This window comes from Coregonus lavaretus, assembly GCF_964263955.1.
Source record: "Coregonus lavaretus genome assembly, chromosome: 4".
Lineage (NCBI taxonomy): Eukaryota > Metazoa > Chordata > Actinopteri > Salmoniformes > Salmonidae > Coregonus > Coregonus lavaretus.
In genome coordinates this window covers 6,977,254-7,001,989 of record NC_139991.1, presented here as the reverse complement: position 1 = coordinate 7,001,989, position 24,736 = coordinate 6,977,254, and the positions used below count along the sequence as shown (strand labels likewise).

General features: G+C 42.1%; 2 protein-coding genes across 4 annotated transcripts in view; one reads left to right on the top strand and one right to left on the bottom strand.

The window, feature by feature from the left end:
• Window positions 1-3,502: 3,502 nt before the first annotated feature.
• LOC311127800 (MARVEL domain-containing protein 3-like) lies at window positions 3,503-9,428 on the bottom strand. Of its 3 annotated transcripts, XM_084159679.1 has the most exons (5): window positions 9,312-9,428; window positions 9,183-9,229; window positions 7,468-7,793; window positions 5,293-5,390; window positions 3,503-4,626 (listed from the first exon to the last, which is right to left on the bottom strand). In XM_084159679.1, exons 2-5 carry the CDS (start codon window positions 9,192-9,194, stop codon window positions 4,016-4,018), a joined length of 1,047 nt encoding a protein of 348 aa, XP_084015805.1. In that variant the 5' UTR covers window positions 9,195-9,229; window positions 9,312-9,428; the 3' UTR covers window positions 3,503-4,015. The 3 variants fall into 3 exon arrangements, with proteins under 3 accessions (XP_084015805.1, XP_084015807.1, XP_084015806.1); XM_084159681.1 differs by lacking the exon at window positions 9,183-9,229; XM_084159680.1 differs by having other exon boundaries at window positions 9,183-9,406.
• Window positions 9,429-11,739: 2,311 nt separating this feature from the next.
• The window catches only part of LOC311128187 (ubiquitin carboxyl-terminal hydrolase 10-like), a 29,733-nt gene continuing 16,736 nt past the window's right edge, over window positions 11,740-24,736 (top strand). The window contains exons 1-5 of the mRNA XM_084160194.1: window positions 11,740-11,987; window positions 20,573-20,641; window positions 21,139-21,184; window positions 21,567-21,626; window positions 22,554-23,837. Of these exons, the coding sequence (XP_084016320.1) occupies window positions 11,961-11,987; window positions 20,573-20,641; window positions 21,139-21,184; window positions 21,567-21,626; window positions 22,554-23,837 (1,486 nt within the window). The 5' untranslated portion in view covers window positions 11,740-11,960. The remainder of the gene's footprint in view (window positions 11,988-20,572; window positions 20,642-21,138; window positions 21,185-21,566; window positions 21,627-22,553; window positions 23,838-24,736) is intronic.

Genomic DNA, 24,736 nt, shown 5'->3' with positions numbered 1-24,736 from the left:
GACATTACATATCCACCTCACTGGATAATGAAGTGATGACATCACAATGAGCAAAGCACTTTGTGTCATGAGAAGAGTGAACAACCTAAAGTATTGACTGTAAGCCATTCATTTTGCATCAGAATTTGAGTTCAGACTTTATTTGGGGCATTTGCTAAGGGTTTTAGTGTTGTATGGCCCTAGCTTATATCTAGCACAGACATGGTGAAATATGTCAGTCATGGACATTGCTTTGAATAAAGACATCAGCATAATATGGGTCAGTAGACTGTGAATGTGACATTTCTATAAAGTTGCACTTGTGCTCTGGCGATGTTAGAGGATAGGATACCACTAATTGACTCATCATTGATATAACATAGCTGCAGACCAAAATCTACCCCCTTCCCCCTTGTGCCAAACTGTCTAACCCTAACCCATTCTAGAGAGGACAACAGTCTGACTTAGTAAGAGAGGGCTTGTGGTCTGACTAGAGAATGACCGGTATGTGTTCCTAGATGCCACTGTGAAAAGGCTAGTGGCATGGTTGTAGCACCTACTATAGCTGCTTAGCTAGCTACAGCCCTCTCTAAGCTTGTTCAAATCCTTAATGCAGCGCTGCCAGTCCTAATGATGATGGGGACTGTCTTTTTCTGTTGGTTTTATTTCCTTTAGCGGAGCTGGTTTTGCCCTTGACCTTACGTGGCAAGGTCAGGAGCATAGAACACCTGAAAACGCCAATATTTTGCATTCTTTTCCCCAAATTGCAGAGAGAGCAAGGCAAAGTTTCAGGCCAGTAGAACAAGGCTTGGGACCAGTGGGGTGGATTCTAAAGGTTTAATAGAATTGGCAGTATTTAAGATGCTCACAAACCTCACAGCTGCTTCGAAATGGCTATTTACATCCTTAACGTTCTAGACTGGAATGATTGGTGAATTTGCCTTTCCAAAGCCTGCTCGCTTATAATATGAGATGTATTATATAAGTCTAATTTACTTATTTTGTCCCAGCGTCGGACAAAATCTGCTCTTGAAAGGATCAAACACTGTTTAAAGCACTTTGTACATTGGGAGATGAATATATTCAAAGGTTGATATTTGAGTATTATGTGAGATATTTATCGACAATGCACATTAACTCATAGGGCTTGAGTTGTCGTTGTTGTAGCTTCTGTCAGCCAAACATATCATGTCTTCTCTAAGAGAAAGTATCCAATAGAAGTGCTAATAATTCGAAGTAAAGTGTGAGACAATTACAAAACTGCTTTTCTGGTGGATGCAAGTTTGTCTTTTAGCACAAAGATAGGCATTGTTCTTCCTTGTTCAAGTCTTTTTTTGTATTGAGTCATTCTGCTTCCATGAGAGGAACAGCAGCTGGTGTTGAGTTGTAAAAGGTCCTGGCTCCTTCTAGGGATGATAAGTGGCAGAAACCAACCATTTGAATATTGCTTTGTTTGCTAACGGAAGCCACCTGCTGTGCCTCAGGCAGTAACACAGGTACATGTAAGCACCACAGGTGTGGGTTTGCCCTCCACCCTGGGCACAGATAGAGCATTTCAGGACAGACGAAAGAAACAGATTTGAGCTGGCACACATCTGACATTTTCATATGGCATTTAAGTTGAGAACACAAGAACAGTATGAAGAGGTGATTGTCTTTGATGTGGTTGGTGGAATCCTCTTAATGAACAGGTAGACTTCAAATACACTACAAAATGTAGATGTTTATGAACATGAATTCCCTCACATCAAATATGCAAAGTGTCACCTGTATATATTACTAACAGGTTACACACCTGACCTGAAAATAGGAGAACCTTTTTTTTTTAACTATGAAAATGAGTAGTAACTGAGCATTCATGTCTGTGTGTGCGGATGTATGTGTGTGTGAATCGTGAAGTGCAGTGTTCTGCCATCGTGTGTGTTTTGACCTTTTGTCAACTCTTTCCGAGCAGTGGTCCTTGTAGAATAGTTGATCAAGAGGCTCCATAATTGGGCCCTAGTTTGCCAGGTGAGGACCAGCAACACACTACTAAGCTCTGTGCGTCCCAAATGCACCCATGCTACATGCTCTAGCAGCCAAGTATGATTTGCTATTGTGTTTACAGTCAACTCTCTCTTATTTTTGTAAAGAACCAAAAAGTTTACTCCTACTAACAAGAGCTAGATACAATATCATTGAGAAGATCATTAACATAGATATAAATAGAGGAATAAATGTGCCTGTACATATGCATACCGTATGTATGGCTACAGTAAGAGGGGGCACAGAGTAACAGATCAAGGTGCCATCAGAATGGATGGCAAAGTATTCCCTTTAATTATTTAGTAGAGGAGATCAACTTCTGTTCATGATCTGATGAGTGCACCATAATCTTGTGTAAATACAACTGAGTTTGTGTTTGTGTGAGGGTGTGCACATTTAAGTAGGTTATGGTATCAGAATGGTTTTCTGGGCGACTTTTCAATTTACTCATTCTGAATCCGTTTAATCCACTCTCTGTTAACACATTATAGGTTTTATTTATCTTCTCAGAGGGAGAACATGCTGCCTGTTTGTCATTGTGGTCTGTGAAAGAGGTGTGAGTGTGAAAGTATGCACGTGTACATGCATGTTTGCTGTTATATTTAACAGAATGAATCTCGATCATTCTGTTAAATGATTATAGTTAACTCTGGAAAGAATCTGATATTGAGGACGTTCCAATTGTTTAACATGTGACCAAAGTAAACATTGTTTGATCTCACCTTTCTTTCTGTACATTATTTTCTAGAGATGCTTGAATATTTTCTCTCAATGCCAAGAAGCTGAGGTTTATTTTTGTACATTGTTCATGCAAATGTATAGGTCCTTCTCCACTACAGAATCTAGAATAAAGGGATTCTATAGTATACCGTCACAGATTATGATATTTTTTATTTAAGATACTAATTATTAATGTATTTAATGTCTGAAGCATGCCATATATAAATGCATATAAATATAAAATATATACAGTGCACATACAATGTGATTACTTTGTACAAAATGTTAACATTATGTTTGTAAGGCATTGTTTTGAATATCTGGAGCATATCTAATATTTTTGTTTATATTTTAGCATGCAGAAAACTGCTAAAAAATATTAAAATTCTGTTAAATATTTGATGTAATTAGTTTTAGAGGATACCTTGTGTTTTATCATTTAGGAAAAGGACTAACCATGAGCACTTTTGCTGTTTGTCAGCCAGAATTGTACTCATTTAAATTGAGTGGGCGATGGTTTATTATTTCATTTGAGATGCTGCTATGACTAGTTTTGAGCAGAAAAGCTGTATTTTTAATTAACTTTCAGCCAAGTAGCAATAAAATTTATACTGTGAAAAACCTGGGCGTTGTTGCATTTCTCTCATTTCCCTAACTTCTGTTCCCCTCGATTGTCTTTCTGATGATGGCATTGGCCATACACTGTCCTCAGAAACACCATTGATTTGCGTCTGAGCTGCATTACGGAAACCGTTTAAGAACCAAATGGAAGCAAACAGAGCAAAACAAGAGTTTTATTGGATCAATTCAGGTAGGTCCTTCCCTGTTCGCTTCCGTTTAAGAAGTGTTTTGCAACAGAATCGGCAGAATGAATACACTGCTGATCTCTTTGCTCTGCTCCACACCAACACAGATTTATGTTTTCAGTCCCACAGAGGCCACAAACAATAACTATTCTTCTACAAGGTAAGATGGAGATATTCTAGGCTAGAGGGTTCATGAGGAGGAGAAATACATCAGTTTAAGAGTTTTATTAGTAAAGAACAATGTATTTGACAGTGTAGATGTCTCATCTGTAACATTTAGTAAAACAAGTGTGCAGTTTGAAGTGTATAAAATTGATCAGAATAAAGAAAATGTACAAAATTGCTCTTTGATTTAAAAAAAGTGTTAAACTGTACAATCACAATTCATATAAAAAGGCACTAGCATTTATAGCTGTTTGACCGAATTTGATCTCAACCCTACATTTGTATCAGTTCTATTCACAGTGGGGGGTGAGCAAACCCCGTTATAAGTTACCATCTTCCATCGCTCTCGGTCTCTTCATCTCCCGCACTGCCCTGAAAGCACGGATGGCCAAGACCATTCCGAAGATGAAAACGATGACTCCAAGCACCCCGAAGAGGCCTCCAGCGATGTCTGCTCCATTGAGTGCACATGCAAAGCCCTGATGCCCTTTGCTCTTGTAGAGTGCTTCCCTCTCTGTGCAGATGGGGTTGTCGTAGGTCTCCTGCAGCTTGATGAAGTAGAAGGCCAGGGCAGGGATGTAGCCCAGGCCGATCAGGAGGTTCACCAGGGCCTCACCCAGCAGCACATGGGGCCAGCGGTAAGGGACTCTCAGGATCCCCAAAGCCAGAATAATGCAGGCATAGACCATCAGAGCCCCTCCACAGGCCATGCTGAAGATGTATGGAGGCAGCTTGAGCTGGTGGAACAGCTTGTCCAGCTCCTTGACCCTGTCTACATCGGCTCCAGTGAAAGCCTGTGCTCCTCCAAAGTAGTACTGGTAGATACCCCCGAGGCTGGCCAGGTCCCGGTAACCCCCTGAGTTACTGTAGGTCACTCCTGAGCAGATGACTATCAGCAGGTTTACAAAGACCTCCATTATCTGGCACAGACCTGAACAGAACAGATTAAGAAAGGGCGAAAGACATTACTTATCATACAGTAAGAGTCTCGGGAGATGGCGAGCTGAGTTGAAGGTCATGTTATACATTTCACAAGAGAGGGAGGATGATGCAACAATGCAGCTAAATTGAGGTTGATCTGAGTACGACCAACACTGCCTCATGGAGTGATGGTTAATTTTGGTGGGAATTCCACCTCAACAGAGGGAGATAGAACATACAGTATGCCATATAGTGTGAATTAAACATACGTACTGCATATCATGGATAATCATCCAATTTGGAGAAAGAAACCACATACAAAACCCAATAATTCTTAAACGTTGAGTAATACGCATACTATAATACAAAACTCCAATCCCCTCATTATAAAGACCCTGTACCCACAGAGGCCTGGTCATGTGGTTGGTCAGCTCATTCCTACAACAGGGGTGTAATCATTAGTCCAAAACGTTTTGCAACGGAAACCGTTTACTCCAGCAAAAACGAGAGTTTCTATTGGACAAATTCAGGTACGTCCCTCCCCATTTGGTTCCTTGTGGACCAATCAAACAGACAGAACAACGCCTACTACACCTTACCAGCGAGATTCACCCACACACATCCTACAACATTTCAGTTGTGTTGGTGTTTGTTCTTTAATATAAACATGACTTGCCTCTGGCTGTTAAGGCATATCTGAGGTTGTACAGAGCCTGTCTGTGTTGTGGCTCATAGTATTCCCCCATGGAAGGAGGCGTGGAGGCTTCTGTATACCTGCAAAGACAAAATCAGAAGTTGATGCCTGCCAAATCTTACGTTGAAACTACACCACATAAACCCACCACACCACAAGCCTCCTACATGGCAGAGAGCAGGTTTCATATTCCAGGGGTGTATATTTACTTTGGGCACCCCAAGAGTCAATGTGCCATTCAAACACTGGCAGACAGTTACTTCATTACAAGGAGTCAATCCCAAACCAGTGAAACCGGAGCCTTCTCAGACTGTACGGTATACGCGGGCAATTCCATGGTAACAGAATGATGCAGACTCTGATTTCTCACTATAAAATGTATGCCAAACAAAAACCAATGATTGGAAAGTTAAATAAACCATCCAACTATATGCACAAGGATTACTTTTCCTGTGTTTTATATACACTGATTGTACAAAACATTAGGAACACCTGCTCTTTCCATGACAGACTGACCAGGTGAAAGCTATGATCCCTTATTCGTGTCACTTGTTAAATCTACTTCAATCAGTGTAGATTAAGGATTTTTAAGCCTTGAGACAATTGAGACATGGATTGTGCATGTGTGCCATTCAGAGGGTGAATGGGCAAGACAACAGATTTAAGTGACTTTGAACGGGGTATGGTAGTAGGTGCCAGGCGCGCCGGTTTGAGTGTGTCAAGAACTGCAACGCTGCTGGGTTTCTCATGCTGAACAGTTTCCCATGTGTATCAAAAATGATCTACCACCCAAAGGATATCCAGCCAATTTGACAACTGTGGGAAGCATTGGAGTCAACATAGGCCAGCCTCCCTGTGGAACGCTTTAGACACCTTCTAGAATCCATGCCCTGACGAATTGAGGCTGTTCTGAGGGCAAAAGGGGGTGCAACTCAATATTAAGAAGGTGTTCCTATTGTTTTGTACACTCAGTGTATATTTCCACACTGAGGTTGGAATAATACTGTGAAAATAATAATAATAATAATAATATGCCATTTAGCAGACGCTTTTATCCAAAGCGACTTACAGTCATGCGTGCATACATTTTTTTGTGTATGGGTGGTCCCGGGGATCGAACCCACTACCTTGGCGTTACAAGCGCCGTGCTCTACCAGCTGAGCTACAGAGGACCACATGATGATAATGCCCTTCTAATGTCAATTTCAGCCAGTTTTGGTGGGACTGAGTTTTGGTGACATCACCAGGCGGTAAATTAGTTAATAGACCAATAAGAAAGAGTTCCAAACCTCTCTGCCCATAGAGGTGTTGGTTGTTTATCAACAAAACCAACATGTGCTCAACTATGGGGCAAAACAGACAGGGTTGGCTTAGATTGTTGTTAACTATATTTTTCTCCAAATGTTTATTGAAAACATTTTCACAATGAGCACTTGTCTCAAATACATTATTACATTTGTTGGTTAGCTAGCTAGCAAATGTTTGCCATATTAGCATCGACATGAAATCAGTCAAAACACCTCAAAACAAGACATGCTATCAATAACAAGATACAACGAGCTGAAACGAGCCACCTACGATTCCCCACAAAGCAGCTTCTTGTCATTGTTGCTAGCTATCTGACCATACAGAATCATAACGCGCGGCTACATCGATGCGTGTGTATCATTTTCGTGATGTTGTCAGCCAACCTGTCTACCGTATAACAGCTAGTTTTCACTTTTCCCCTCTTTGCTAAGAAGCTATTTTCATTTTAATTGAAAACAATCACAGTAAGGTACTAAATTGTTACCCAGAAATTATTTGATATTGAGATAAAAACGGCTGCATTGGACAAAAACACATTTACTTGAAGAACAGTGCAGATGCAAAGTTTGGTAACAGAATGACAGCACAAACCGTCATTCTGTTACCAAACTTTGCGTCTGCACTGTTCTTGAAGTAAATGTTTTTGTAAAAAAAAAAGTGGAAATTAGGTAGTCCTTGTGCATAGAGTTGTACAGTATGGTTTGTTATGATTTTGCAATCATTGGTTTTTGTTTTACATAATTTAAAGTGAAAAATCTGAGTCTCAGCATCATTCTGTTACCTTGGAATTGCCCATGCCCAGGATGGTCACTGTGGAAGCAACTCTGTGGCAGTCAGATGGTCTCTTACACTCTCTGTTGTCCTTGTTGACTACCGCCTCTGTGGTCAGGTGGTGGGTCCTTGTGCGAATGGGGTGTCATATCCCGCTGTCTGTCAGAGTAGTCCTTCTCTCTGTCCCTCCTGTCATCGCCAGAGCCCTTCTCATCCCTGTATCTCTCATCCATTTTGTCTCTCTTCCTCCGGTCTCTCTCTCTTTGCCTTTCCCAGTCTTTCTCTTCATGTGAGGAGCTTCCTCTGTCGTGAGAGTGGTCCCGCTCCCTGCTGTTGTGCCTCTTGTCATACTCATCCCTCTCCAGGTATCTGCTCCTCTCTGGCATTGTCTGGTCTCTTGGCCGCTTCTCAGAAAAATTATTAGAATGAATATTGCCATGATCAATTGAGTATTAGTGTAAAGTTGTCATACAGATATCTCAGGGAGATCAGATGACAATCCCAATCTATTATTTGTGCATGTAGGCCTAATAAACATTGGTTGCAATGCTTGTTGACACTAGTGACAGTTATACCACATGTGGCATTCCTCCGATTCAGAAATGACTACGGAGTAAAGATGGAGAAATCTAACAACAGCAGTAAGGGGTATCTCTCCTTAAGGAGCCCTGGGGCAGGGATGAAACCTGAATTATACAATATGCCCTCCCAGGCAAGAACTGCCCAGGAAAAACCTGCCCCCTCTTTCAATTGGCTCCTGGATGCTTCTCTTTTTATTGTCTCCTGGCTATTTCCTCATTCTACGGGTCACAGTACCGCCGGCAACACTGTGATACAGCTGCCCAGTGGGAAGCAGTTACCCATGACTCACTGCTACCCGTAGAATGAGGAAGTAGCCTGGAGCCAAATGAAAGAGGGAGGAAGTTTTGGGCTGGTTTTTCCTGGGTGGTTCTAACCTGGTCAGGTAAGAACCGCCCAGGATGCGGGTCACAGTCAGACCCAACTCGAATGATACTGTCATGAAACTGCACACAACTGAATGAACACTGAAAAACTTTGACAAACATTAAAAACGTCAAATCAAAAATGCTGACACTGACTCGGGAACCTGGTCTCAGAGCATTTCGTATTATTGTGTACGTAAATCCGAGATACTCGCTTTAGTATGACGTTAGTTATGGTTACATAAGACAGATGGTTACTTAAGGCAAAAACGAAAGTATAACGCGAACGTCTAGCAACCCAAAAGTTGCGAGTTCGAATCTCATCACGGACAACTTTAGCTAGTTAGCAACTTTTCAACTACTTTTTTTTTGCTACCTTGCCACTACTTAGCATGTTGGCTAACCCTTCCCCTAACCTTAACTATTTTAGCTAACCCTTCCCCTTCCCCTAATCCTAACCTTAACCCTTTAACCTAACTCCTAAATTTAACCCTAACCTTAACCCCTAGCCTAGCTAACGTTAGCCACCTAGCTAGAATTCGTAACATATACGTTTTGCAAATTTGTCAAATATAGTATGTTTTTGCAAATTAGTAACATATTGTACGTTTCGCAAATTCATAACATATAATACGAATTGTAATTCATAACCTATCATACGAAATGTGGGATGGACATCCACAAATTAATACATACCATACTAAAAGTAACACATGATATTAAATGGAGTGTCTCAGATTTACATACAGAATAATACGAAATGCTCTGAGACCAGGTTGTGACTCGAGGGTAGTAGGCACTAGGCAGTAACGTTGGTCAGTGTATTTGATGGTGAAGATAAAAACATACATGCATTTCCATGTAACCTCTGACGAACGATAAGGCTCACAGGTATGCTGTTGGTTGAAGCGAACCAAACATTGAGACGACGATAACGAATTGATGAATGAAGAATCATAGAAGAAAGATTAACATTACCTCTTAATTCTGGTTCTTATCTGGATTAATTTGTGCGAATGATTGGATTATTTACGTATTTTACGTTTCCTGTATTTTGGCACTTCTTTCCTCTCCAAGCTCCTCCCTCTCACCTGTACGCCCTATAGAACTCCACCCCCTACTACCAAAACAGCATTCTGAGAGCATGGGACGAAGGAGTGTGTAGTTTCGGTGGAAAAAGTGGTGCTTCAAATTGTGGAGGTGGCCATGTTGCTGGGGATCAGAAATGTCCTGTGCGAGTGAGACAGGTTGACGTTTCCAGGGTGAGAGCAGCGCAGAAAGTGTCGTATGCTGATGCGGTGATGAAAGTAGAGGATAGGGTGAGGGAGCCTGAGAGGATCCCTGTGAGTAGTAGGGATCCGAACAGTTTATGCTTTAGTAAGGTTGGCTTCTTGGCGTTTATTGCTATGGTCATTAATTGCACCGCACAGATGGAAAGGAAATCCCAGAAGATTGAATTGGTAGTAGCAGAGAAGTTTTTGGGTGTCAGAGATTTTAGTGCAGAAGGACTACAGGGGGGTTTGAGAGAAGGGGTTCCAGCTTCCAGGGGGGTAGGATCTTTTGGTGCCAAAGTAGTGGGAAGGGGTGGTAGTTATATATATATATATATATATATATATATATATATATATATATATATATATATATATATATATATATATATATATATACAGTACCAGTCAAAAGTTTGGACACACCTACTCATTCAAGGATTTTTCTTTATTTTTTACATTGTAGAATAATAGTGAAGACATCAAAACTATTAAATAACCCATATGGAATCATGTAGTAACTAGAAAAGTGTTAAACAAATCAAAATATATGTTATATTTGAGATTCTTCAAATAGCCACCCTTTGCCTTGAGGACAGCTTTGCACACTCTTGGCATTCTCTCAACCAGCTTCACCTGGAATGCTTTTCCAACAATCTTGAAGGAGTTCCCACATATGCTGAGCACTTGTTGGCTGCTTTTCCTTCACTCTGCCATCTGACTCATCCCAAGCCTTCTCAATTGGGTTGAGGTCGGGGGATTGTGGAGGCCAGGTCATCTGATGCAGCACTCCATCACTCTCCTTCTTGGTAAAATAGCCCTTACACAGCCTGGAGGTGTGTTGGGTCATTGTCCTGTTGAAAAACAAATGATTGTCCCACTAAGCCCAAACCAGATGGGATGGCGTATCGCTGCAGAATGCTGTGGTAGCCATGCTGGTTAAGTGTGCCTTGAATTCTAAGTAAATCACAGACAGTGTCACCAGCAAAGCACCCCCACACCATAACACCCCCTCCGCCATGCTTTACGGTGGGAACTACACATGCGGAGATAATCCATTCACCCACACCACATCTCACAAAGACACGGCGGTTTGAACCCAAAATCGCAAATTTGGACTCCAGACCAAAGGACACATTTCCACCGGTCTAATGTCCATTGCTAGTGTTTCTTGGCCCAAGCAGGTCTCTTCTTCTTATTGGTGTCCTTTAGTAGTGGTTTCTTTGCAGCAATTCGACCATGAAGGCCTGATTCACACAGTCTCCTCTGAACAGTTGATGTTGAGATGTGTCTGTTACTTGAACTCTGTGAAGCATTTATTTGGGCTGGAATTTCTGAGGCTGGTAACTCTAATGAACTTGAGAGCCAGTTTCATCATAGCGCTTGATGGTTTTTGGCTCAAACGCATTAAGAAGAAAATAAACTTTTAAAGAAGGCACACCTGTTAATTGAAATGCATTCCAGGTGACTACCTCATGAAGCTGGTTGAGAGAATACCAAGAGTGTGCAAAGGTGTCATCAAGGCAAAGGCTGGCTACTACTACAAGACCATGGTGCTTGCCTACGGAGCTGTGAGGGGAACGAAACCTCCTTACCTTCAGGCTCTGATCAAAGTGGTTGTCCCACTGGCTATCATAAGTTGAATGCACCAATTTGTAAGTCGCTCTGGATAAGAGCGTCTGCTAAATGATGTAGATGTAAATGTATTTGAAGAATCTCAAATATAAAATATATTTTGATTTGTTTAACACTTTTTTGGTTACTAGATGATTCCATATGTGTTATTTCATAGTTTTGATGTCTTCACTATTATTCTACAATGTAAAAAAAAATTAAAATAAAGAAAAACCCTTGAATGAGTAGGTGTGTCCAAACTTTTGACTGGTAGTGTATATATACATTTCATTTTTTCCCCACATTTCCCTTTTTTTGTGAACAAATATGCATGGATGGAATGTTGAATTATCAATAAATCTTCGTTATAACAACACAATCTGTCTGTCCTAAATAATACATAGCTGACAGCTCTTTTCGCACCTACTCAAGCTGTCAAACGTTCTCTACTATACCCTCCTACCCGGACGTGAACGAACGCGTTCCCAGAAAACACTACCCATCCGCGGCGCGCGCAGGCCAGAAGCAAGGAGGCGAGACAGAAATGGCGGCGACGGCGGGGGAAGCAGCGTGATATGCTGGAGCAATAAAACAACCTAAAAATACAACTGTCAGTACATTGTCGAGAAAATGAAAAAGATGTCGAATTAGGCCGTCTTTTGTAATAATTATTACAAAAAAACTAACATCTTCCCCGGAGAACGTCCATCTTCTGATTGGAAAAGACAATCTCACCGGGAGCATGGCTTCTCACAGTAACGTTAACCAGGTAACGTTAGAACTCTTCACGCTGCTGATACGTCTAGGATTTTTTTTTACTGTTTCACGTTTTGACACAAGATTAATGAAAAAGTAGTCATAATATATTACATTTCTAGATGTGTTCCTTGCCCGAAATATAGTGGTGACTTGTGTCATTGAAAAGTGTGATTAAATTGCTTGCTAATGCTTCCCTAAGCACGAAAAGCCTATTTCCCCATTGAAACACCAGCATGGTACAGGCCCGAGGAGCCTCCATTCAAATTAGCCAACAGTACTCGAAACAGGGTTAGATTAAAATATAAAAATGGGCAAAATCGTATGTGCACGTGTTGTGTGGAGAAAATAACACATTCAAAAGACCCCAACAGGTGATATTTTCCTTTGACAATTTGTAGTTGTTGTTGAAGATTGCTGCGTGTATGTGCATGGCCCACCTGCTCTGGCTGATGCGACAGGCCTGCTTATCCCAGTGTAGATTTTCATAACTGGTTATGTTAGCTAACTTGCTAGTTTAGCATTTAGATATGAGTGATTTGTTAAAAGTGCCGACGAGTTATAAGCAAAGAATGAATACAAATGATATATGGTCAAACGTGAACTTTAATTGATTTGTCTAGCCAGCTAGCTACCTAGCTTAATTTAGCTAGCTAGCCAAATTGATTTGTCTAGCCAGCTAGCTACCTAGCTTAATTTAGCTAGCTGGCTAGCTTGCCAGAGTTCGTGCGGACGCAGGTTGTGTGGCTAATGACATAGCTACAGTGGGCTTGTCTGATCAGAGGCAGTTTTGCTAAATATCCGAATCTGAACCAGTGAGGATTCTGCAAACGGTTCGGAGCTTGCGCATTGTACACTCTGTTTCTGCTGTCCCTTTTAGAGCACGTAGCTAGTTGTGCTTCTTTCAAGGGAAGCTGACTCATGTGGACAGACCTCCATGATGTGTTTAGCTGTAATGACTTGTCACGGCCTGAAGTCGTAACTACTAACTAGGTAGCTAGCTAACTATCCTACATTGTAGTCGAACTTTAGAAAAGTAGCTAGCTAGCTATATCTTCTGCCCAGGTATACCATTAGCCAACTAGCTAGATGTGGTTGTATATAGCCATGTACGTTAGCTAGCTTGCCTGCTGGGGACCAGACTGGTGAATTTCTAAATTCACCAATGTATGAAACATCTGTATTTAAAATGATGTAAAATTTGAACCTACTCTACCGGTTGTCTGCGTGACCGGTCCTTGTGGGCAGCAATAAGACAATATTCTCAATAAATTATTATTAAACCAACTATTCAAAGTGCTGGTACTGTGTTTAGGTTACTCACATGAAGCATGAGCACACAATGCAAATACATGCAAGCAACGCATGCATACTTGCCAAGCTCGTGCACGTGTTTACATGGTTTTGCTCATGCTTCAGGTGATAGAAATCTGGATACACTACCAGCACTTTGAAAAGTTGGTTTAATAATACTTTCCTGTGGATATTGTTTAATTCCTGCCCGTATAAGGACCAGCCACGCAGACAACTGGTTAAATAGGTTCAAATTAAATTTGATTAAACATTCCGGCTTGTAGAGGATCTAGGAGGACCTTTTTCCTGAATTGAACACTGAGATGTTCCAGGTTGGTGGATCTAGAAATTCACCCGTCTGGTCCCCAGGCAAGTAGCTAGCTAGTAGTGCTGAGCGATTAACAGAAATATTTGTTATTTTTCGTTTTTTAAACTACTAATTGACCGACTTGGAATGAAAGTCATTAATATATGTGGGCAATATATGTAGTCCCCTGTAGCTCAGTTGGTAGAGCATGGCGCTTGCAACGCCAGGATTGTGGGTTCGTTTCCCACGGGGGGGCCAGTATGAAAATGTATGCACTCACTAACTGTAAGTCGCTCTGGATAAGAGCGTCTGCTAAATGACTAATATATATATTTTTTTTAAATGTAAAGTAATGTGAGTAAATGATGGTTGATAAGTAGTAATGGACAGTCACTACCATATTTTTTTTTACTTTTATTAATTGTTTTGTGTTACAGCATTGAACCAGCATGACTACCACATCTCTGTACCCCATGCAATTATCTGTAAGGGCCCCTAGTCGAGCAGTGAATTTAAACCACAAAGACCAGGGAGGTTTTCCAATGCCTCACAAGGAAAGGCACCTATTGGTAGATGGAAAAAAAAAAAAAAAAGTTGACATTTAATATCCCTCAGGGATTTCACCATGAGGACGATGGTGACTTTAAAACAGAGTTTAATGGCTGTGATGGGAGAAAATTGAGGATGGATCAACAACATTGTAGTTACTCCACAATACTAACCTAATTGACAAAGTGAAAACAAGGAAGCCTGTACAGAATAAAAAAATTCCAAAACGTGCATCCTGTTTGCAACAAGGCACTAAAGTAATACTGCAAAAAATGTGGCAAATCAATTAACTTTTTTTCCTGAATCAAAGTGTTATGTTTGGGGCAAATCCAATACAGCACATTACTGAGTACCACTCTCCATATTTTCAAGCATAGTGGTGGCTGCATCATGTTATGGGTATGCTTGTAATTGTTAATGGCTGGGGAGTTTTTCAGGATAAAAAAATTAACGGAATGGCACAGGCAATATCCTAGAGGAAAACCTTGTTCAGTCTGCTTTCTAATGTATGGGTTGTGCACAAGGAGCAGCAGAAGCCACACCTTTTGCTTTATGACTCAGGGATTCAAGATTGAAGCAAAAGGCAGAGGAATGGTAGCTGTCGGAGACCGTTCCACACCATAGCAGTGGGTTGTCTGAGAGTTGCATACCAAAGTATCAACACAATATTTTCCAAGTTAATAAAATGAATGCTATGAATCTTCAGTTGAGTAAACGCTTCCATGTATTGTGGACCTCAAGCATAAAGTGGTTAATGGGCCTGTATAGTTTCTACCTAAGTATATTGTACTGTGTATTTGCCCATATTTTAGTTGACAGTTTCGTCAGTTGGTGAACAGCGTGGATTTGGCAATGGTGGATTGTCTTAATGTCAGATGACAAATGTGGGGGTTAGGAGTGGGTAGCTGTGGGTAAACCTAGACAATTCCAGGTTTGTAACTGAAAAAGATGGGAACCTCTTGTCACAGTGAAGATCGGATGTGTTAAAGTAAATAAATAAACTACGGAAAGGGTTATTGTTCATTTCCAAGCATGATCTGATATGCTGGTGGTGGCCTTACTTTTTTGAATGGTGAGCTCCTGATTCAACATTATGTTAATAGCACATGAGGTTGAGTTGCCTGGCTAGTTAGGTATTTTCCTGAACAGCAGGGTAGAGCAGTGTTTAGAGAGCTGAGCTGTCTTCCCATTTGTCTTACCCTTGAAAGGTATTGCAACACCAAGGCCTCAGAGAATCCCATCAGCTGTTGTTAGTGTTTGAATGACATCGCCCTGTATTAGTGTCTCTTGCGTGAATAAATGATAGTGTTCTTCTCTGTCTGGCTCTGCTCAGTGTTTAGTTAATGTTTTTTCAGTTCTTGGGCATCACTCCCTGTGCTAGCTCATCATTCTCAATTTTTCTTCATAAGAGAATGTAATACTCAAGCCCCGGCCTGCATCAGAGGTTTATTCGAAACGTGTTTGACCTTATTTGTAGTGTTGCATATTCATGGCATGCCAAGTTTTCTAATAGTGACTCTTTGCATTCCAATTTGTGAGACCTTGCAAAGCAGGGCTGGCTGAGTCCCTGTCCAATAGGGAACTCTGGGTAGTAGTGATGAGGGAGTCCCAGTCCTTGTAGGTATAGGGGTTTGTGGATTGTTATTCTATGCATCAGGTGGAAGTTGGCAATGTCTGGTAACTTGAAATTCCAGTGAAACAACTAGTTTGACTGGCTCTTATCAGCTCTGCTGCTGTTTGACGCATTTGATCTTATTACACCCCCACCCCTCTAAGCCATCAACGCCACGTCTTCCCCATAAAGCAACCTTTGGATGTCTTTTTGTTAATTGTTAAACAGAAGCTTTATTGAATGCCATCTGCAATATATTATTATAATTCTAACATTAGTATACTAACATTAGAAATGTGTATGTGTTCAGTTTCTCTGGTTTAGCTCCTTTTAATATCGGAGACAATATCATTGTGCTTAAAATGTCATATGGACCCCTCCTTACTCTGTAAGCCCCACCCCTGCTCCCTGCTCCCTGATCTCTAACCCCATTCATTAAAAGTGTGTGTGTATGTGCGCACGCCGTCTCACTGGAGCATGTTGAGGTAATACAGATGGCCATTTTGTGGTAATCCTCAGTCCAAACGAACAGCGAGGGAAGCTTAGTGTGGTACGTGTGGCACGCCTGTAGAAAGAGGCAAAGGGACATTCTTTCTGTTGTGATTGTATTAGCTGTCCTGAGGCCGTTGGATTATAGCAGGCTGTTTGTCGCTTGTAGTGCCATTTCAGCAATGTTGGGCCCTTGTTTGCAAAGATTTACATATGCTTGAACTGCACTTTCTTTTCTCTGTGCCTCCCTTTTCATGTCCCACTGTTAAATGCGCTGGGAGGATTCTGTGTGGTTAGCGAGCTTGTTTCACCTTTTCTTTACTGCTCCATATCATTGGACACCTTCCCCTCACCATGCACCACCAACACTTGTTTTGTTTAGAAATAATTTTTCCTTCTATTTTTTATATGTTGCCTAATGAAAGACTTCAAGGATGTCTTTTCAGGATGTAATGTTATGCAGAGTTGTTTTTGTATCGACAAGTGCCCCTGCTATTCTGTAATGAGCCAAACCAAGAAAAGTCGCCATGTGATTGAAGGACCAATTCACCCCACTGCAGGGCTGTCGGGTGTGCAGCAAGTGCAAGAGTGCGACTGTGATTAACTTAACCTGCCTTCCCCATGCTGGCTATAATTATCTTTACAAAGCAGTGTATGGCTGTGGCTGGCTAGAGTACTCTCCCACTATTAGTGTCTGGTCTGGAGGGGGGTTGCTTTGCCAGGTTCGTAACGACATTTTAACGCCTTCTCTAAAGATTCCTCTTTAGTTGAACACAAATTGGCCTTGGTCCAGTTTGGTTTCAAACTGATTGATAATGGCAGAAGGGGGTGGGGGGGGTGTTATTGGGGATTCCTATATTTATGAATATTTGAAACATCAGATGTGGTTAATTGAAAATTCACAAAATTGACTGCATGGATCCTCAAACAATAAGAATGACCACCCAACTTCCAATTATTAATATGGGGAATTTGGTTGTCTAGTATGACAAGTGTTGCCAGTACTCAACTCAATTTGCACAATGACATTACAGTGTGAAGCCTTGTGTAAAATGTGCAGCTAGAATGAGTAATCCCTAGACAGGGCTTGACATTAACTTTTATTTTACACTTGTTTTTCGGAGAAGTAGGACTGAATTATTATTGTTGTACTTGTCCAAAAGCACAAGTCACTTGTCCAATAATAGAAAAATGGTCTGTAACACCATTTTTACATCATCGTATGATGCAAGTGCAACCACTTAACAAAATAAAATGCATTACTGTATTTTTTACCATAGAGATGAGAATTGGACAAAAATGCTTATTGAAGACTTTGCATATTCAAGCCTGTCTCAAAATAAAACACTGCCCCGTTAAGGCTCTCCTGGAGGACATTTGGTAGCCTATAAAATACTGCAACATTAAAATGACAACCTTGTACTTTTGTATATGTCTACGGTTTAAAACACTCTGGGACAGTTCTGGGATGACAGATCCAAAATTCATAAAACCACTGCACATAAAAAAATGTAAAAAGCAATGAGGCTGATGAAACTGATCAGACAGTTTAGCTTAAAATGTTGATCAAGTTTAATTTCTTAATATTATAAGCTCAATATTTAAAAAAAGACAGTTTATGGTTAAATAGTTTCAAAATGTAGACCCCCTCCGCTCAGATTCAAGGTGGGTGATGTGCGGTGCGCAACAGGCACTGTCCTTCACTCTCTGGTCTTGTGACCATTTGATCTGAACAAACTGCTCCTCGAGTATGTCGACAGAATCGAGCCTTTAGACGTTAATATTAATGATCCTTAATTATATTTGTCAAACATGACTGGTGTTTAGCCTATGTTTATGTAATTAAAAGACTCATTTAAAGTTTGGCTACATTTTCTGGCGTCGCCTCATGTTAGCATCGGTTTGGACATGAGGCTGTAGCTAATATGCATATCACATACACTTTGACATGAGGCTGTAGCTAATATGCATATCACATACACTTTGACATGAGGCTGTAGCTAATATGCATATCACATACACTTTGAAATGTAGGCTTTTTTATACAGTGAGGTAAACTATTTGATCCCCCTGCTGATTTTGTACGTTTGCCCACTGACAAAGAAATGATCAGTCTATAATTTTAATGGTAGGTTTATTTGAACAGTGAGAGACAGAATAACAACAACAAAATCCAGAAAAACGCATGCAAAACATTTTATAAATTGATTTGCATTTTAATGAGGGAAATATGTATTTGACCCCCTCTCAATCAGAAAGATTTCTGGTTCCCAGGTGTCTTTTATACAGGTAACGAGCTGAGATTAGGAGCACACTCTTAAAGGGAGTGCTCCTAATCTCAGCTTGTTACCTGTATAAAAGACACCTGTCCACAGAAGCAATCAATCAATCAGATTCCAAACTCTCCACCATGGCCAAGACCAAAGAGCTCTCCAAGGATGTCAAGGACAAGATTGTAGACCTACACAAGGCTGGAATGGGCTACAAGACCATCGCCAAGCAGCTTGGTGAGAAGGTGACAACAGTTGGTGCGATTATTCGCAAATGGAAGAAACACAAAAGACCTGTCAATCTCCCTCGGCCTGGGGCTCCATGCAAGATCTCACCTCGTGGAGCTGCAATGATCATGAGAACGGTGGAGTTCTTTGGCATCAACTCAACTCGCCGTGTTTGGAGGAGGAGGAATGCTGACTTTGACCCCAAGAACACCATCCCCACCGTCAAACATGGAGGTGGAAACATTATGCTTTGGGGGTGTTTTTCTGCTAAGGAGACAGGACAACTTCACTGCATCAAAGGGACGATGGATGGGGCCATGTACCGTCAAATCTTGGGTGAGAACCTCCTTCCCTCAGCCAGGGCATTGAAAATGGGTCATGGATGGGTATTCCAGCATGACAATGACCCAAAACACATGGCCAAGGCAACAAAGAAGTGGCTCAAGAAGAAGCACATTAAGGTCCTGGAGTGGCCTAGCCAGTCTCCAGACCTTAATCCCATAGAAAATCTGTGGAGGGAGCTGAAGCTTCGAGTTGCCAAACGTCAGCCTCGAAACCTTAATGACTTGGAAGATCTGCAAAGAGGAGTGGGACAAAATCCCTCCTGAGATGTGTGCAAACCTGGTGGCCAACTACAAGAAACGTCTGACCTCTGTGATTGCCAACAAGGGTTTTGCCACCAAGTACTGAGTCATGTTTTGCAGAGGGGTCAAATACTTATTTCCCTCATTAAAATGCAAATCAATTTATAACATTTTTGACATGCGTTTTTCTGTTTTTTGTTGTTGTTATTCTGTCTCTCACTGTTCAAATAAACCTACCATTAAAATTATAGACTGATCATTTCTTTGTCAGTGGGCAAACGTACAAAATCAGCAGGGGATCAAATACTTTTTTCCCTCACTGTATATGTACAATATTATTCCAATGTTGGCCTCTGATCCAATTCTGATTGGAGTAATTGTTTGATATTGTGATTTGCGCCTGAATTGTTTTACTTGTCCATACGGGCAACTTAAATCCATATTCATCTTGCCAAACTATTTTTTTACTTGTCCCCGGACAAGCGTTAATGTCAAGCCCAGCTGGATGAACCAATGGGATTTGAAGGTCACAAGTCCAGACCAGCTTACCAAGTAATGGTACTTCACTGCCATTAACATTTTCCTGCCCCAGAACATTGTGTGAACATTTTTGAAGTTGTTACATTGGGGACATAAGATTGATAAAATAATGCATTGTAGCCAAATGTCAGCTAAGATTTCAAATGCTGTGTTTTACTCCACTTGTGAAGAAACTACAAAAAATGTTACATATTGGCTGAAGCCAGTGAGTCAGGTCTCTTCATTTGGCTCAGTTCTCTGTGAAGTGGGCTGCCGGGAGCCATTTTGCCATTCTAATGCTGCATGACTCATCACTTTTCCATGTTGTCCCTTACTTTTACCGAAACCCATTGCGCAATCTGGGCAGACTGATGATAGGCAGGCCCTCTCCCAGGAGGCCTAGTGTTACCTCTCCATCGGGGCTGTCACAACTGTGTCAGTTCATTGATAAGAGGTGTACGCCTAGTCTGTAAAATTCTCTGTAGACAAATGGAGGGCTATAGCGGCCTTTTTTCAAAGTGTGTTTCTCATGGGTTCTTGGATGTTTTAGCAATATTTCACACTTACGTTACCCACACATGTTAATATTGAAGATACCACATTTCCAACATTTATCTGAGCTGAAATATTTTGTTATGTAATAGATGTAGTGATTTAATATGTTGATTCTAATAGGTTGCACATGATTATCCTCAGTATGTTGAATCAGATGTGTTTTATGTAAATGTGTATTTTCTCTCTCCGCAGTACATCTTCGGGGAGTTCAGCCCTGATGAGATCAATCAGTTCTTTGTGACTCCACGATGTTATGTTGAGGTAAGACAAAGACTTTTGAATGAGGCTTGAATTAGACAGTTATTCACATACGTTTCCTCCAGCTTATAGCTGTTTTGACACCATATAGTCTACGGTGTTAAGTGTTGGAGTGCCGGTGGCTCTTAATGTTAACCGGGTCGATCTTAAGAATGGACTTTTGTAAGCTCAACACCCAAACCGCTGAGTTTATAGATTTAGACCAGTGTGTATATCTACTGTCATTGTGTCTAAAACACAGAGAAGACAATGGTTTATTGCTCATGTTTGCAGTTTAGTGAGCGTGAAGAATATAAGCCAGCACAAAATAACGTGTTTTTATCACCAGGACTGTCATCTGCCCCACTTCTCCAAAGTGCACATCACACAGATGTGATGAATTGATAAGCAGGAAGACTGAGAACAGTCGTGGTCTATGAGATTAATGCTATATTTGATTGTTTACTTTAATTAGAAAGTGTTTTTTTTAGTTGTAATCTAATCTCTCTGCTCTTTGACAGCTTCCCCCCTTCAATGACAAAGTCTCCTGCGTCAGTCAGTCTTCAGGTAAGAACGTCTGTACTGGATTGCTCTGATTTTATTTAAGTTTGTCTCGTAGACCATTCCAAACGTCATCCGCATGAGGCTGACCAGCGCTCTCTGGGTTGACAACACTCTTGCCCCCACATGATTGAATGGTTATGACCAAAGTCAAACATACGTCCGTCTGTGCTAGTTGGATCCAGACCAACCTGACTGAACTGCATGGAAGAGAGTGACAGTCTGAATTCATATTGTTTTAAGATAAGGTTTTACTTGTAAAAAATATGTCCAAACATACCTGCAGAGCAGGGATTTTTGAGCCACCAAGTTACAAAAAGTCTGTCAACCATACCCCTCCCCTGCTCATAACACTTGATTTTTACCTTGATTTGTATGAATTATTCAGGAAGTTACTGCACTCCTGCTGTGCCTTACATTACGGAGTCTATGAGACGGCAGGTTTGCGGTGAGTTTTGGGTCCGACACTCTGTGCTTATTACTTGTTGCTGAAGAACTCAAACCCAGGTCTCAAAAACTGGTGGCTTTCTAAACCTTGCCCCTATTTACTCTCATTCTTCCCTGTCCGTACGATCTGTGAGGCTTTGCATGCTTAGATGCCGTTAAATATCTCCTCTCTCTATTGCATTAAACACATTTGCACCGCAGCAGTGCTTTAAGTTGACTTGTGATTTGTATACCCCCTCACTTAACTGGATGGATTGAGAGAACCCTCTTTTATTGGACTTATAAGGGCATAGTAATGGTCTTATATGGAAGCTAACAATTACAATAGGCATTTTGTTTTGCAAGGGTATTACTCTCAGTGCATCATTATGACTCTCTGGAATGAAATCCCTTTGATAAAAACACTAACAGAGGACACTCTAATCCACAGAGAAGAGCGAATCACAACCGTACTCTAACCATACCTTACATTCCCCCTCAGGGTTTCCGGTGGCTGGGTTGTATGGATGACCAGTCATGTCTTATATAGCCCAGCCGTACCATATTCAGAGTGTTGGGATGATCTGATCTGCATTTACTAACGTTTTCTTCATGTTCACCTTCAGCTCTTTCTCTCACTGCCTATAATCTTCCAATTTGAGATGTTAGCAACTTGTTAAATTTAATCGATATTGAACTTACTGTTCGTTGCTTGATACTTTTATTTGTGGAGTACTAAAGGTCAATGTTTGTTATTCAATTGAGTTTGTGACAGTTAAAGAAGTTGGAAATTGTGTTGTATATTTCATGATGCCAAAACCTGTTTTGGAGGCCAGATATTGGCCAAGTAGTATTTTATTGTGTTGTGTGATCCTTATGAACCTTTGTCTTCAGTGCAGAACTGTAGTGCCTTATGTTCCCAAGCTGACTGACTTATCCTCCTCTGCAGGCGAAGACTACCAGCGCATTGAGTTTGGTGTGGACGAGGTGATGGACTTGGAGCCTGTGGGAGTGAAGGATCCTCTCTTCAAGGTGTCCAGCACTCTGAACCCCCAGGCTCCGGAGTTCATCCTGGGCTGTCAGCCGTCTCAGAATGTCCTGCAGACAGCCACAGCCCTCTCTCCGGCGGCAGACGTCCCAGACGGAGCACACTACAACTCCCTGGACGGCCCGGATGGCCCCGACGGCCCAGATGGCCCAGACTCGGAGCCCTGCGCCATGGACAGCAACCAGAACTGCCAGGATGGGGACGGGGGCCCGGGCAGCTTGGGCCAGAGGGAGAGGAAGAAAAAGAAAAAGCGACCGCCAGGATACTACAACTACCTGGAGGGCTCGGGCCCCAATAGCGGTGGCATGGGCATAGACGGGCCTCCTGGAAAGGGGTTGGTGAATGGACACGCTCTTAGCGGCCCTCACCTTGGGTCGCAGGACATGGTTGGTAAGGCATTGTCAGGGGGCAAACTTTCCACCTCAGCCCCTGTCACTAGGGCAGCAGCGGCGGATGCGTCGGCTGCTGTGAATCAGAGGACTTGTGATAGCCCTGATGAATCGTCTTTGGACTTCACGAGTGGAGCCACCTCTTTATCAGATGGTAAAGACGCGGCTTCCTCCTCCTCCTCCTCTTCCTCCTCCTCTCAGAGCAGTGGGCGGGCAGAGGGGGGCAGGACTGCAGAGCAGCAGCCTGAGAACATGGCTCCAGAGAGCCCTGAACTGCTGGGCAGCGGCGGGCACAGCCCCTGCCCCACCTCCCCTCCTCCCCCCTCGGTTGCTGAGGCCAGCCCCCCTGCCACCATTGCTACTGCTACTACTGAAGAAGAGGAGGAGACTGGGGACAGTGGGGTGGCCAATGGGCTGGCTGAGCCCCATGCTGGCATCAGTGCAGACGGACACAAGGAGGCCTCTGAGGCAGGGGAGCAGCCCCAGCAGCAGGCCCCAGCTCCCTCAGTGGAGCCTGCCTCGTCCCCAGACTCTGAGGCCCAGCCGGCGGTGGCAGAGCAGCCTCAGTCGCCTGCCCCTCCGGCTGCGCCCGCTGCCAACCCCCCCAAATCCTGGGCTAGCCTCTTCCACAACTCCAAGCCTCTGCCTGGAAGCCCTCAGGCCTACGTGGAGGTAAAGAACGTGGTGGAGGTAGTGGCTCCCTTCCTGGCCGCCGTGGAGCAGCATGAGAAGACTGGGGAGGTGAAGGAGAGCCCTGTCCATGTATCAGAGGATCCCATGGCCCCTAAACTTGCAGGTAGTGTACTCACAGATATCCCCACAGTGTGACAAAGAAGAGCTCACAGGTTAACCCTTATGTCCTTTCGAGTGTGTTAGGGCTGTCTCCAACAACAAAAAATAATCTTTGTTGACAGTAAGTCGTCTGTTCTTTCGACCAAATGTGTATTTTTCCATATAGATACACCCTATGTGTTTTAATAAAATTAACTATATATGCATTGAGCTTGTTTGATGCTTTAAGCTCACTGTTTGTTAAATAAGACACAAATGACTCGAGGGAGCCAGAGATCAAGATAACCAGAAGACAAAACTTTAACCTGTCCCCACCATCCCCCCGCTCCTACTGGCTTTCGCAGATTCTGCCGTTATTCTCCTGAAGTTGCCGGTAATAGGCTTCATGAGGAGTCAGCAAACTTTCCCATGTGGAATGCCAATTTATTTTACAATTTCTACCGATCTGCGTGCCTGTTATGGTTTTCATATGCACGTTTTCGTGGAACAGTTTCATTTAATTTATAACAAGGTCTTCGTATCTCAAAATCATTGTCATGTGGTTAATCAAAAATCTAAATGAAAATGATACAATCCTAAAAAGTAACTATGTAAAAATAACCTATAAAGCCAACAAATAAAAACATTGCATCCAGCAGGTAGAAAAGATCCTGATTTAAAAATAAATATCCTATAAATCACATTGGCTACGCATGGCCTGTCTGCAAAGAACTTGAAACATTGTATCAACTATTAACTTGGGTGCGGCCTGAAGCTCCTTGCAACATTGTATAAAATATTCTGGGCCCTCAGTTTCCCGTGCCAGTGAACTCTGGACACACCGCTGTAGGCTATTTGCGCAAGGGATAAGAAGTAATCAGGTAGGCCTATTTTGTGACGTTTCCACTGGATCAGAGCATGACA

Coding starts and splice junctions, on each gene's coding strand:
- LOC311127800 (XM_084159679.1), bottom strand. Junction 5,391..7,467: donor CAACAAGGACAACAGAGAGT/GTAAGAGACCAT, acceptor TTGTCTTTGCAG/GTATACAGAAGCCTCCACGC. Junction 4,627..5,292: donor ATATGCCTTAACAGCCAGAG/GCAAGTCATGTT, acceptor TGTTCTGTTCAG/GTCTGTGCCAGATAATGGAG.